This window comes from Crassostrea angulata, chromosome 3, assembly GCF_025612915.1.
Source record: "Crassostrea angulata isolate pt1a10 chromosome 3, ASM2561291v2, whole genome shotgun sequence".
Lineage (NCBI taxonomy): Eukaryota > Metazoa > Mollusca > Bivalvia > Ostreida > Ostreidae > Magallana > Magallana angulata.
The window spans coordinates 46,240,217-46,255,012 of NC_069113.1; the positions used below are offsets into that span (position 1 = coordinate 46,240,217).

Here is a 14,796-nt window from a genome sequence, read left to right on the forward strand (position 1 = left end):
ATTTTGTAAAGAAAGAAATTAATATCGGCTTTATAGGTCAGGTCAAATCTTTTGTTATATACAATTGACCCTTTAGGAAAAAAGGTAGTGACTTTGACTCGACCTTGATGCGAAAACAAGATGGCCGAATTTGATTTAACTGCTACTATCATTAGGTCTTACGGTCTGTTTGACTGTGTGAAAAATTCATGAATTTCTCAATATAATATATATAAGAAGTATGTCTGATAAGGAGAAGATTCTTTCTTCTCAGCCAACTTAAATCTTTGCTTGTCTTCATTTAAGTTAAAAACACTGCAGTCTGATTTTTCGATATCTTTCACATATGAAACCTTAAAGAGGCGAAGTGGTCAACAAATTAGTCATCAGATTTTTCTGAAATTTTAGATAAGATTTCTTTAGCTATAAACTATTATTAAGTAAAGAAAAAGTCTATATATTTTACCTTTTTAAATTTGGGCATTTCCTTTTAGTCTTATATAAAGCTCTCCTTTTAAATGAGATCAATACATTCTAAAAATGGCCACGACAATCGAACCTTTTTAAACAGCTTTAAAAAAATACGGTATTCAATGCTTGTTCTTAGGTATGTTTTCAAATCACAAATTCAGATTTGTTTTTGATATGGTTATAAACTAAACACAAACCCTTACATAAACATACATTATTGAATTAAATTTCTAATTATAATACTTATATAAAATGAAAATCATCTTTATTCGTATTGCCTTTTTTGGCCTACGTTTCACTTTGTTTATTATCGATTTAAATTAATACCAGAGGTAAAATCAAAGCAAAAAGCTAGTGCTAGCTATTTCAAGGATAATCTCAAAATCGTTCTTATACGTCTTAAATATATTTTGCTCATCTGAGCTGAAACCTCAAGTAAGCTTTTCTAATTGCCAGTATCCTTTTGTCCGTTGACTTTTTATGTGTTTGTCATCTCCAGAACAGTTAGTCATTTTTAATCAAATCCTGACATAAAGTGCCCACCCTTATCAAATCCTGACATAAAGCGTCATCCTTAGATGGAGGGTTTAAATACATGCATTTCCATAAAGATATAATCATAAAAAACTCTCTATAAATTTAATCTTCTTGTAACATACAAACACTTAGTTAAGCTTCTTGATGTATGGTTGATTAACATCTATTTATAATTATGATCCCTAGTGATTAGAATGGGGACTAATGGGTGTTCAAATAAATAAGATAATTCATAAATACATTGTATATCATACTTCTACGTCAACTACATGAGGGGGAAAAGGGGATATAGGTTCAATTTTTATATGAAAAGAACTTAGATTATACATTAGGTGAAACGCTAGAAAATTGACAGTGATTTTCTAAAACTACATGTACATGTTGTATCTCGCAGATACTAGTAACTTCTTTTGAGGAAATGGAAACATGCGTTAAAGTCATTCTTGATGGTCAGAGGAAAAACTAATTTTCAGTAATCCTGATATATACAGAGGTTCCGTGTTGCCCTTTGTTAACATTATATGGAATGCAGGATTCTGGAACAATGGAGCATCAATACAGTCCTTTTATTGTTTGTAAAATTTTTGTTTTCATGACCCTTGGTTGAGGGGTTGAGTTAAGAGATATTTTTGAATTATCTACTTAAATTGAAATAAACTTGCTTTACAAAAATGAATGACTGGTTCGTAAACAGTGAAATGCCAACAGATATAGTAGTTAATTTTTGATATCTTAGAAGCTTAAGGAAAGGTTACACTTATGTGCATTGTTGCATGTAATTACATTACCTATTCAGCTATAAGACGTTTTAGCTCACTCACGGTCTTAATTAATTTATTAATAAACTAAATGAAATCGTGCACAATTCTTAGAAAGTTCTAATAATGCTTCTCTGATCATCTCTCAAAGACAGAGAGAAAATCAATAATGATTCTAAATATTAAAATTTCATTATTTTTTTTTTCAAAGGGACATTATCACGATCTTATTGTTTTTCCGTTTGTAATATCAGTGTTTAATGCTTCAGTAAGGCATTTTTAATAGGCAACCAAAAGAAAGTCATTAAGTTTAAGACCTAAAATAAACGTGTCAAACGTTAGGAACTGTTTATTTATGCTTGAAATGATCATAAGAAAATAAACAATTTAGCTTGTAAAGATTTTTTTACGGGTATATTGAACCGATGTGAACAAAAACAGGACTAGAGCCTTGTCTTCATGAAAAATAATTGTGAGCCCTGTATCTTGCTTATAACTCTACTACTGACTCTCAAATTTCATTTGTTCATTGGAATTGCATGTCTGAAGCATTGTAAATAATAAAAACAGAAAAATAGAATTTTACCAAAATTGTGTCTATGCCCCTTTAAATACGGTAATTTAATTAAAATACACATAGGCCTTTTTTCGAATTTAAAGTTGGTTTGATTTTGATACATGTATTTAATCTTTAGTTTATGTACTAAAAAATGATTCATTTACTAGAACCATTTAAACAGAGCTTGAACTTCGAGTAGTTGTATTAATCAACATTGTGGCGTAGGCCGGCCTTTTCCATTGCTGGCCATTTTGCCGTGGCTCTTTGAAATCAAGATTTGTCTGGCTTTTGATTTAAAGAGGTTCGCTCCTTAGGTTTTGGGTAGCCATTCTGGGTCACCTCTAGTCTAAAATTTCTGCATCACATATTAATTCTAGTAGTATATTTATATTTTACAATGCCAAATAAACTATATTGAATAAAATTGTTTTTTTAAAAAACTACATTTTTAAAGAGTTTTGTAAGGGACTATATTTTGTGGCGGAAGGTTTTCAAGGAGGAAATGAACAATTTTCATAACTCACTAGTTTTAGAGTACTGTTACTTTAGCTTCCTAATTTTCAGCGCAGACCAAACTTCTAGATAGTTTTTGTATTACGATATATGCATGATATTCTAAAAAACATATCTAAACAATATTTTGATATTTCTATCGATACATTTTGGCATATTTAGCTAATATTTCATAGAAGTTAATAAAAAATTAACTCCAATGTTGGCCTAAAATTAGCTTATTTCATGCTATATCTCAAGTTTTTGAAATGTGACCCTTATTTGTTTTACCTTTAAATGAGACATTAAATGTATGTCTATTTGTATGCAAAGTTTTGGAAAGATGACATTATTGTATTTTTTTATTTGCGTCAAAAAATGGCATATGACATGGGCCACAAATAAAATAAATAAACATTTTAGGTCCCCCTCTTTATATCTAAGTAGTTTTCGGACTATTATTTCAGGAGCCAACCTCCTTAAGACTACGCAAACGATGTATATTTCGCTTGAAACCAGTGTCATCTTTAAATTGTTTTGACGTAAGAAATAAATTGTTACATCCTACTGAAAGTCCAAGGCCTTGTTAAAATGGTTCTTATGTATTTGTTGCAGCATGCACACAGCTTACTTTTTCTACTAACTAATGACAAATGGACTTAAAGATTTACTTTTGCTGATATCGGCCAATTAGACTTTGGTAGTTAGCCTCGCCCATATACGTTTCCCAATAACATTAAGACCAGTTGGCGTTTCTTGGTCATATTATATATTATGTTGCTCTTAGAAGGGCTCGATGGTTGTGGCCATTATGGGCTGTTTTATGTGATATTTTTTTTATATGAAGCCTAATTGTTCGTTGAAACTTATAAAAGATCAACACACCTTTACTAATCCACAACTATTAACAAAACAAGTCTTTCTGCGACGACGTTGCACACGACTGCTGATGATTCTGTGTGGTACGAATCATTTGCGAGTTCACGCAAAGAAGAGAATAGAAGTATATTCAAAAGCGGTTATTCTAATATTGATTTATAGTTTTTCATTAGAATACCCTATATCTAATTCAAAACTGTTCAAGCATAGGAACTCTATGGTTGTATTCATTTTTTTTTCTAAAAGGAACCTACAGATATGGCATCATTTTTTAAGATTCTGACAATTTTTTTCTTTAAGTTTGTGCTAAAGTTAAAATTTTGTTTATCGTGTGACGCTTTTTATTTGGTCATTCCTGAAATAGAAAACAAGGTTGGAACAACATATTTGATACAAGAAACCAAGGCATCTTCACTCTCATTTTGTGGATCTTTGTGTATCAACAGCTGTAATTGTTTTGGGCATAATCGCCTTCAAAAAACAGTGTCGATTACATGTGATTTGTGATGTTGGTAACATGTCTGTTACTGACGCGGGATGGAGTTACTATCGTGTATCTCGTGAAGGTAAGGATAACATATTCATTAAATATATAACACTGCACACGCATTTGAAATATCGAATTAAATAAAATCAAAAAAATAGTTTATTCTTTCAGGGTCTTTTCCGAATTTAATACTCATAAGCATTACAATTGATTGTTTTATAAACAGAGGGGTTTTATATTTATGGTTCTATTCCTTAATACATATTCTTTGTAGAAATACGATATGAAAAAATTAAAAAGATGCAGTGCAAGTTGTTTTTTTATTTATTTTTTTTTTGGGGGGGGGGCAATAAATGTTGCAGTGATTTTACTGTCATCGTTTTAAAAATTCTGGTTTAGTTTTAGTCTGGTTTTTAAGATAATAGATTTACATATATATATCAAACGAATCTGGTGTAAAGAAAATTAAGTAAAAATCACAATCACATGTATCGATGATTATTTCTTAGTTGGTCTTTCTCCAGTCAAAATGAATGATCATGGTTGGTTTAAACTTTAACATCTTCTCAGTACTATTTTGATATTTGTCGAGGTAAGTCTCGTTGTTATAAAATATCAATCATTGTTGATTATGATATAAAAGTAAGTTGACAGATAAACCAATGCACAACCATTTTCTCGTGCAAGAACTTTTTTGAATGAAATTATCAAAATTATCACATAAACTATATGCAGCCATCTAATACAATTCACGTATGACCAACATTTAATGAAAAAGGTTCATTTTTCTTCTCTCGACCAGCAAATTGTTTTCGGAATTCAATGGACATTTCTTTATAAATTTCCAACGTTCACTTTTTTAAGAGTAATTGCAATGTTATTGTTTTGCTTCTTCACTTGGCTAAAACTTCCACTATCAGTAAAGTGATTACAGTGCAATTTGGTGTTTTTTTTCTTTGCTTAGCCAAAGACTGTCTGGCGCTGTACCAGACAGGACAGACGTGTTCCGGTGTTTACACAATTTACCCGACAGGGGGCGCTAAAACTGATGTCGTCTGCGATATGAAAATAATGGGAGGAGGCTGGACAGTAAGGATTTCTTTCACTAAAACAACAAACCACAACATTGACTTGGCTCTTTTCTTTTGTCGTTTGGCTGTGGAAACAAAAATGAATAACAAAGCTGCTATCGTCCGAAGACAAAGAAATACATACACTGAATAATAACAACACAATATTCATAATACTGACAGTTTCTCTATATAGGTAGATATTCCTTCCTTTAATTGGGTCTCATTAATACTTCTGTGAACATCAAACTTGGAAATAAAAACTTAAATACAATGTTACGTAGTGTATTGATCACAATGAAACAATAAAAAGTACCAGTATTATTCGGCAATATTTGCATCGTTTTATTGTATACAATATCGTTACTGTGATTTTGAAACAAAAATACGGATTGGGTAACAACCCAAATAAAGAAAATTAAACCGATTTGCATAAATGTGTTTTAAAAGATTGGTCAGAAGGAAAACTATGATGACAGGAGTTGGGCTATTTCCTCATTGGTATTTCTTAATCAGCCTTCAAATTTAACATTATTTCCAATCTGTCTTTAAGGGGTTTTTTTATTTATAAATACATGCTATGTAGTTGAGTTGCCTTAGATAGTCATGAAAACTGATGACCGTCCTTAACTCAATTTCTTTTTCAGGTCTCAAAAATTTCTTCTTTTGTAAAACATGATTTTTTCTTCCTTTTAATAGCTAATTCAGAATCGTTTCGATGGGTCAGAACATTTCAACAGAACCTGGTCCGATTATAAGAATGGATTTGGATCGGCTGTAGGTGAATACTGGATTGGTGAGCGTTTATCCTACTTGTACAAATATTGTTTAAATCATTTTTAATCATCAGATAAAAACATACTAGTAAATAATTGTGGGGATTTTTTTTCTTCAGTTTTATGACTTATTTTATGTGCTTAAAATTTATTAATTTTCATCAAAAATTTTTTAAAAAGAAACATTTTGACCATTCAAGAATATTAAAATTTACTTAACTAAAATGTAAAAACAGTACGACTTGAGATTATGTAAATGGTTTAAGTCTTTTAAGATGCAGGTAAAACAACTGGAATATTAGTTTGATGTATACTGTTTTATTTGTAATTGGTAGGTAATGATGTCATTCACGATTTGACAAAAAATTCCAGCTCGTTGTACATATCAATCACCCTGAATAACGGAACAACATTTTTTGAACTGTACCAAATATTCTCAATTGCGAGTGAAGCTGATAATTACAGGCTATCTATAGGAGGACAGGCCACTGGAACTCTCGGTATGTTATACCCTCGGTAACTCACTATTACAAACTTTTTTTTCAATCATGGAATGCTGCTTGTTTCTAATAATATAAAATATTGACGAATGTTAAGAAATTAGTTATTAGAATCTACGTCGATTTGTTCAGCAAGCCTTTTTCTCTATTTACTTTTAAACACATCTAGTTATACTAGGAGTTCATTTTCTTTGAAGGATGGCGGGATGAATGATTTAAAATTTTTCTAAATAACCCTTTCCTTATTGTATTGTAATACGAAAAAAGATGTTCAGGAATATATTATGAAATAGAGAAAGTTATATTACCCGTAACTTACTTATCTCCCAGATGTCAAATGTCTTAGAGGACAAAGAAATGGTCAAAAAAGTACTTATAGAATTTTGTCATTGAGAAAATAATCAGAAATTCCATTTAAACGCTGCGACATTTGATAATTTTGAACTGTTATCTGCTTTTAACGTTAATTTATTATTCTTTAACATTATTTCCGAGTTATGTATAAAAAAAATGATAAGGTGCAAGTCAAATAAAATTACAAATTAGACAGTCTACCCAGGATTTTTTTTTTACAGTTTTAAAACATCAGAATATATTACGTATTGAAATGCTTATTAAGTGACGCGAAGGATGTGATATGATTTTAATTAGATTTAACCAAACTTTGCCGAGTTATCAAAGTAAATTTACAAGGTACAAGTCAAGTAAAATCATAGTATGAAGCAGTCTACTCATGGGAAAAAATAAAGTTTTTTGGGTTTTTTTGCATAGAAATACTTTACAAAATATATATATAAAGCTAATTTAAACGAGCCCTCTTTACACACCCTATTTTACACACTGATTACACAGAGTATTTGGGGGATTTATCATTTGATGTTAAATAGTAATAAATTTACAGTGTGTGTACATGTCATAATTGCATTCAGTTGAAGAACTCTTAACTTACCACCAAAAGGTATTGGAAAACTGGTCGAATTTGCATGAATTTTTCCCACTTAAGTAAACAGAGCCGATTAGCATATTTTTAATTATTAAAAAGATTTTTCCTGTGATAAAAAAGGCGCGTGGACTGTTTTGAGATTGCCCATGATAAACTCAAAATGCACTCCTTATTGTTTACAGTAAAGGACGATTATAACCGTGGTTATAAGTGTCAGGGATAGCTGATTTTACTTCGTTATAAGCGAAGTTCGTTATATCCGTCAAGTTTTCAACATATTATACAGTCAATGGGAATGAAAATCACTTTGCTGTAAGTGTCAATTCATTATAAGCGTGTTTGCTATAACCATGTTTTAATGTATATTTTTGGGGGGTTAAACAACATTTTGAAGAGTGTGAAGAGGCTACTTGTATATTAAACAAAACTGTTGATATTCTGGTGTGTTATTAATATTTCAATGTATTCCATAAAAAGTTATTTACTCAAAATCAATTACTGGGATATATTTCCGATAAAATCAATTATTTTATCAAACTGAATGCAAAGTAAACAAATAAAAGCCAGTAAATAACAGACTATTATCATTTTCAACCAAAAAACAAATGCAAGACAGTTCCAATTTCAAAACCTTCTCGTGTGTTATTAATATTTCAATGACTTTTATATCAACTCATTTACTCAAAGTTGAATACATTCAAATTTATCTGATAAAATCAATCAGTTTATCAATCCAGAGTAAACAACTAAACACGAATTAAAACAGACTACTTACATTTCTCAAATAAAAATATGCAATAGATAATTGCATTTCGTGAAAAATCATCCATTTTCATCCATATGTAAAAATTCGTTGCATTTGATTAAAGGGTTTTTTTGTCATTCAGCTTTTAAATTCTAAATGTAAGTAAGAAAGTAAGTAATCGTTTAATAAAGTGACATTGTGAATTATAAATATTGTAATGTATACCTTAAACAAACTAAACATTAAACTGAACTGCCTCCGGTCCATTGGACCTATTTATCACTTTTTCCAAATTATATAAATTTACACACGCAGAGATTTTTTCTATGGTTAAAGGCTGTATGTACAAATTTGGCTAATCTTATTCCGAATCTTGATTAAGTATTTAGAACAAATAACCGTATCAGTATTATTTGGGTGAACATTATATAATCTATCAAAATATTTTTCCTTATATTATAAATTTGACAGTCTTATTAAAAGTGAGTTTTTCATATTTAACAAAACAGAAAACACACGACCTTTCACATCTGTTTTACAATTAGATTTAATGGAAATATATGTTCTTAATTTTGGAGAAGATTGTATTTTAACTATCCTGTCGTTTTTAGCGTATTGAAGAACGTTTTGGCACATAAAATCTGTATACACTATATCAAAGCTGGCGATTTGTGCTTTCCTCCTGCACATCAAATACATGTAACTCCAATTGATTCGTCATCTACTCTGCTCACAACTGTATGATACCTGTTAGCTACTACTTCGGCCTTTTTAACCTTTTAACTCTGTTTTCACTTCAGGTAACTCTGTACCTATAAAATCATGGGTTCAAAGTTAAAAACTTAACTTTTTTTAACTTATTGGACTTGAATTTCATCAAAAAATAAATAAAATATATATGTATCCATATTATTTAAGATGTAAGGTAATAAAAACCAAAGGCTGAAATTATCATCTGAAAATCACATTTTTTTTGTTTAAAAATTAAATATAAGTGGATGGATACTTGTTTGTCTATTTAAATTTTATTGCTTACTATGCCAGAAAACTAAAATTAATTAAAAAAAGAAGAAAAAATTGTTTACATTAGAAAAATTATAGCATTTAGATATATCACTTAGAGAAAAGTAGAAAAGAGTTATTTCCCTTTGTCATTGTTGAATTATATCGAATATAAGGATGAAAAACGCTTATTAAATATCTCCAAGCAAACAATGATTTGAGTTTTTGATATGCACCTATGATAACATAGAAATTACAAATCTACTTGCAAGAATTTTAATGAATTCATGGTTTATGTAAAATGTATGACGTCACAGGAGGATGGATTTACTTTAAAGGAAAACCTGAACTTTCAAAGGTTTTAAACTTTGTTTTAATAAATTCATTTTTGTCAAAGCTTTTTTTCCAATACACAGTCTTCCAGTAAATTATAATCGTGCATCCTCTACATTTTGCAGTTTTATCGATGTTTTCTAATACGGAACCCGTTCTTTTTTAGTCAATTTCAGTAAAACTTATCTATATTTTGTTGATAATTTATCTTAAACAAAGCAATATATTACGTTATATATTACGTCAAAAGGCACACGGAATGCGATAACAAAACTGAGTTAAGGTGTTTAATAATGTTTGGTTTAGGGTCCGATTAATAGACATGATAATATCAATTGTTTTGTCGAAATATTAGGTAATTTTGACGTGTGCAGTGACCCACATTGTCTAATTAAATTTTTTGAAATCTTGAACAAAAACATTGGAATATATTCATTTCTGTTTACTTTGTTCAATTTATTGTGAAACCTCGCTCTTAGGTAATAGCACTTTATTGCTAAGAACTGAGTCTTTAGTAGAGATGAAATCAATTTCTTCAAAAATGGTAATGGAGAAAAAAAATGTTCATTTCAATGTTTCGTAAGACGTTAAAAAACATACTAGAGAATAAATTTACATATATTGATAAATTTAAACAGATTTGTCCGAACTTTATTTTTCCCCCCAAAAAAATCAAAGTGGAACAATAAATATACACAAACTATTGGTTTAAAGTTTTTACTTACGGTCATTTTAAATAATTGTAAAAGCGAAATATACATTAAAACCTATTCACAGAAGTAATTTCACTTAAACATGTATATACGAAAACTCTGGGTTTCTTTTTTACAAAAGGTAACAGGATGACTCAGATAACAGGAGGCAACGATCTCAATGGGGCAATGTTCTGTACACTGGACAGAGATAATGACAACTTTATCAACGGCCATTGTGCCAGGAGTCACTCTGGAGGATGGTGGTTCAATGTCTGTCACGACGCCTACCTGAATGGACCGTACGGGTCGCCATCTTGGAATCAACCTTGGGACCCTCCATTAAGCACGGGCGAAATGATTCAGAAAACATCTATGATGATAAGGCGAGGCTTATCTGCTGGTTAAAATAGAGGAAGGAATGGAGAAACAGTTCTCCACATTAATCAAGAACAATTTCCTCCATATCATATACACATTACTCTAGTGATTTTAAATGTGGTATGAACTCTTTAAACTCTTAGATAAAAAGTCAGGGCTATACATATACGTAATACAACGTACAAATTTAGTGGTTTAAAGTAGGCTACTAGAGTCGGTGGAAACTTTGATAATCTTAAGGCTTTCACGTTTTCGTTCACGTTCCTTTTTTAAAGGACAGCAACTTGTTAGAGCAATTGACAATTGTTCTAAAGGGTCGTAGATTCCTTTTTATCTCACCTGAGCTGAAAGCTCAAGTGAGCTATTCTAATCACATTTTATCTGTCATCCGTCTGTCTGTCCGTCCGTCCGTCTGTCTGCCTGTAAACTTTTTACATTTCAACCAAACTTGGCACAAAGCATCCTTTGGCTTTAGGAATGCAAAGTTGTGAAAATTAAGGACCACTCCCTTTCGGAAAGGGAGATAATTAGGAATTATTGAATTTTTCCTGAAAGGACTATATATGATATGGGCCTAAAATGGCCCCCTAAAATGAACATAGTAGTTTTACTGTAATTCTTTGTTTTCTTTGTAAAGCTATATATATGTGATGTTTTTACATAATGTTCATTTTGATTCAAGTGCCCACAATTTAGAAATATGACATCGTAAAGACAACCTTTTCCCGCCATTTTTGCATTTTTAGCATTAAACAGCTTTTTTTCAAGCAGTGTTTCTTTCAGAAAACACAGAGCGGAGCGCATGCTTCAAAAAACAAAATATTTTAATCAGAGATGTATCTAGCTAGGACTAATATTAATAAGTGACAAAAATATTTTACTAGTTCAAGCATGCGCTCTATATTTTCCATTCGTAAAAAGATAAGAAAAATGTCAATGTTTGACCGATTTTGATTGAATTATAGATATAGCGACACTTCTGACGTCATATACTGCAAGTGAGTGCAAATAAATGGGTGAAAAAAAATATTTTTTATTAACTCTTCTAAAAAATAACAGAAAAATTTTTTGTACCCGAAACACTTTAAAAAATGGCAAATTATGGGGGCCAAATTTAACTCATATCATATATAGTTCTTTTCAAAAATCTTCTTCTCACAAACCTTTAGGCCAGGAAAGCTGAAACTTTTGTGAAAGCATCCTCAGGTAGTGTAGATTCAAAGTTATGAAAATCATGACCCTCAGGGTTGGATGGGGCCGCATTGGGGGTCGACTTTTTACATAGGAATATATAGAGTAAATCTTTCAAAATCTTCTAAAGAACCATAGAGTAAATCTTTTAAAATCTTCTCAAGAACCATTTGGCAAAGAGAATTGAAACTTATGTTGAAGCACCTTTAGCTGGCGTAAATTCTAGGTTGTGAAAATCATGACCCTCGGGGTTAGATGGGGCCACAATGGGGGCCAAATTTTTTCATTAGAATATATAGAGTAAATCTTTAAAAATCTTTTTCTCAAAACCATTAAGCCAGGAAAGCTGAAACTTTGTGGAAGCATCCTCAGGTAGTGTAGATTCAAAGTTGTGAAAACCATGAACCCCGGGGGGAGGGTTGAGGCCACAATTGGGGTTGCATTTTTACATATGAATATATCGAGTAAATCTTTAAAAATCTTCTTCTCAAAACCATTATGCCAGGAAAGCTGAAACTTATATGGAAGCATCATCAGGTAGTGAAAATTCAGAGTTGTGAAAATCATGACCCTCGGGGGTTTGGTGGGGCCACAATGGGGAGGGGGTCGACTTTTTACAAGAAAACCCAGACTTGTTTGGAAGCATCGTCGGGTAGTGAGATTTCAAGTTTATTCAAATCATGATTCCCGGGGGTAGGATGGGGTCATTGGGGGGAGGGGGTGGGGTAGACAAATTTTAACATAGGAATATATAGAAAACTATCCTTAAATTTTTTTTCTTTAAAAAATTGCCTAGAAAAGCTGTAACTTTTGTGAAAGCAACTTCAGATAGTGGTAGATTCAAATTTGTTCAAATCACAATCTTTAGGAGTAGTTTAGGGCCACATTGGGGATTCAGCTGTACAAAGTAAAATATTTTAATTATTCACAAAAACTGAAATGTTATTATAGATGCTTTTACTTAAATGCAAACATTTTTATATATCGCTGATTCTTTATAATTGTTTAAACTTGGCCCCTAGACGATTATTGGGCCCCACAAGGGATTCAGAGTTCGATGTAGGTTTATATCCTGTATATAAACAGTTGTTAAGGTTCTTTTTGAGAACTGCAATGCTGAATGTGATATGACTATAAAATCATCCTGTTTGAAAAGGGACTTGATTATAAATATAAGAATATCCAGGGGGAAACAGATTTTTTTGTATATGATCTACATGCATTATAATACCACATTGTCCAGATATTTTGTATTATGACTCCATGAAGCTTCATCTTGCCTATTGTTGTTCAGGTGAGCGATGTGGCCCGTGGGCCTCTTGTTAGTGTTGTAAAAGGCTAGTTTCATTGTCCTCATTTCCGCTGTTGGTGCTTCAGATACAATTCATGTACTTTGTGACAGTTTATAAATGGTTTATTAATCAACAGTTATCACAACTATGATTCTATAACAATTCAACGGCTGGTATATAACACTGTGTCGGTCGAATTCACACGATATCATCTAGGGTATTGTGAGTGGTGGGGAATAGCAAAATTTATTAAAAGCTCTAGGACACCATGGCAAAAAGGTGGGATTAAAGGAAAACAATTCTTTTAGAGAGCTACCATGGGAATAAGCTTATAAATAGAATAATGCATGTCTCTCAGGGGTTGTCAGTAATTATTATCATAATTTTTTGTCAGGAATTATATCGTCAGGAATAACAATGTCAGGAACTATACTTTAAGGAACTCAGTTGTCAGTAATTTAAGGTGCCAGGACTTCGGGTTCTCGGAATTTCAATCGCCAAGATTTTTATAAGGAAGTGAGAGAATACCAGGTTGCCAATTTATGATAATATTAAGGCAATTTACTTGTGATAACTAACACTCTTTTTTAAATAAAATTATGATCTTGGTTTGTAGAACTCATCATACCTATTAGATCTGAGATAATCGGTCGAGCTACCAATGGAGCTATCTGACTTAACTGAGCTGTCTGACTTAACTGAGCTGCTTCCCACCTTATATAGCTTAGGCAGCTAGATACTAACCAATCAAAATGCTCCATTCTCCTGACAATTCCTGTCAGTTTGCTTCCCTATTGGGTCAAAGCTCCCCTACTGGGTCAAAGGTGAACCTGAGCCGGTGTGCAGTTCATGTAACGGAACTAACGACTATAATTCCTCCTCTGACTGGGAAGCTGGATTTCTTTGAATCCTGTAGATTGGAGATGTTGTCTCATAATTGCTCTCGATACTTTGATTTGTGGGAAATTACATACAGAAATAGGATTGTCGTCGGAACCAGTAGGATGCATTCTTTCATCACTGCGGTCATCATTAGTCTGATTACGGTCTTCTTGTCACCTACATGCTTTGCATGGATTTCTTCTTTTAAAAGCATCTGCATTCCTAACCAGATAGGACAAGACTGTTCAATGTTGCAGATTTTTGCCATTTTACAGCTAAATGACCTAGATTTTTTGCAAAATAGTGATACATTCCAACCTAATATGATTTTGCTCGGGATCACAAACGGGATCAGTTCAATTTAAGATTTTCCAATTAAGCATTGAGTGCATGTTTTGGATGTCGTCGGTCCTTTAACACTGCGCGTTATCGCGGTATGATAATTTGTCTGCACCGCCGAAGTGTGTTATAGGACCAACGACATCCAAAAGTAAGCATTAAATGCTTATATTTATATTCATATTGATGTTTATTTGTCAGAAATATTTGTGTATCGTCGTTTCAAAGTCTTTTTATACACTTTTAGTCAGGAATATGAAAAATACATACAACAGTCGCATTAACATGTTATTTTGTTCGCTTCCGCGACTATAAATAAAGTGCTAGAAAATTTGGAAGGAAAACTCTTTTTTATAAACGAGTAGTTATGATTTCTGCAATTCTAAATTTTCATTTTCATCATTTTTTTTAAATATTTAAAAATATTGACCGTCCTTGACATGTGTAACGGGATGAGCGGAGGCTACTCCAAACAACAACAAGACATC

General features: G+C 31.8%; 1 protein-coding gene across 1 annotated transcript; it reads left to right on the top strand.

Annotated features, from left to right (window-relative positions):
- The first annotated feature begins 4,060 nt into the window (after positions 1-4,060).
- LOC128178791 (fibroleukin-like) lies at positions 4,061-10,895 on the top strand. Its single transcript, XM_052846134.1, has 5 exons — positions 4,061-4,241; positions 5,127-5,251; positions 5,932-6,028; positions 6,344-6,508; positions 10,366-10,895. The coding sequence occupies exons 1-5, from the start codon at positions 4,193-4,195 to the stop codon at positions 10,629-10,631; spliced, it is 702 nt and encodes a 233-aa protein (XP_052702094.1). The 5' UTR covers positions 4,061-4,192; the 3' UTR covers positions 10,632-10,895.
- Positions 10,896-14,796: the final 3,901 nt, after the last annotated feature.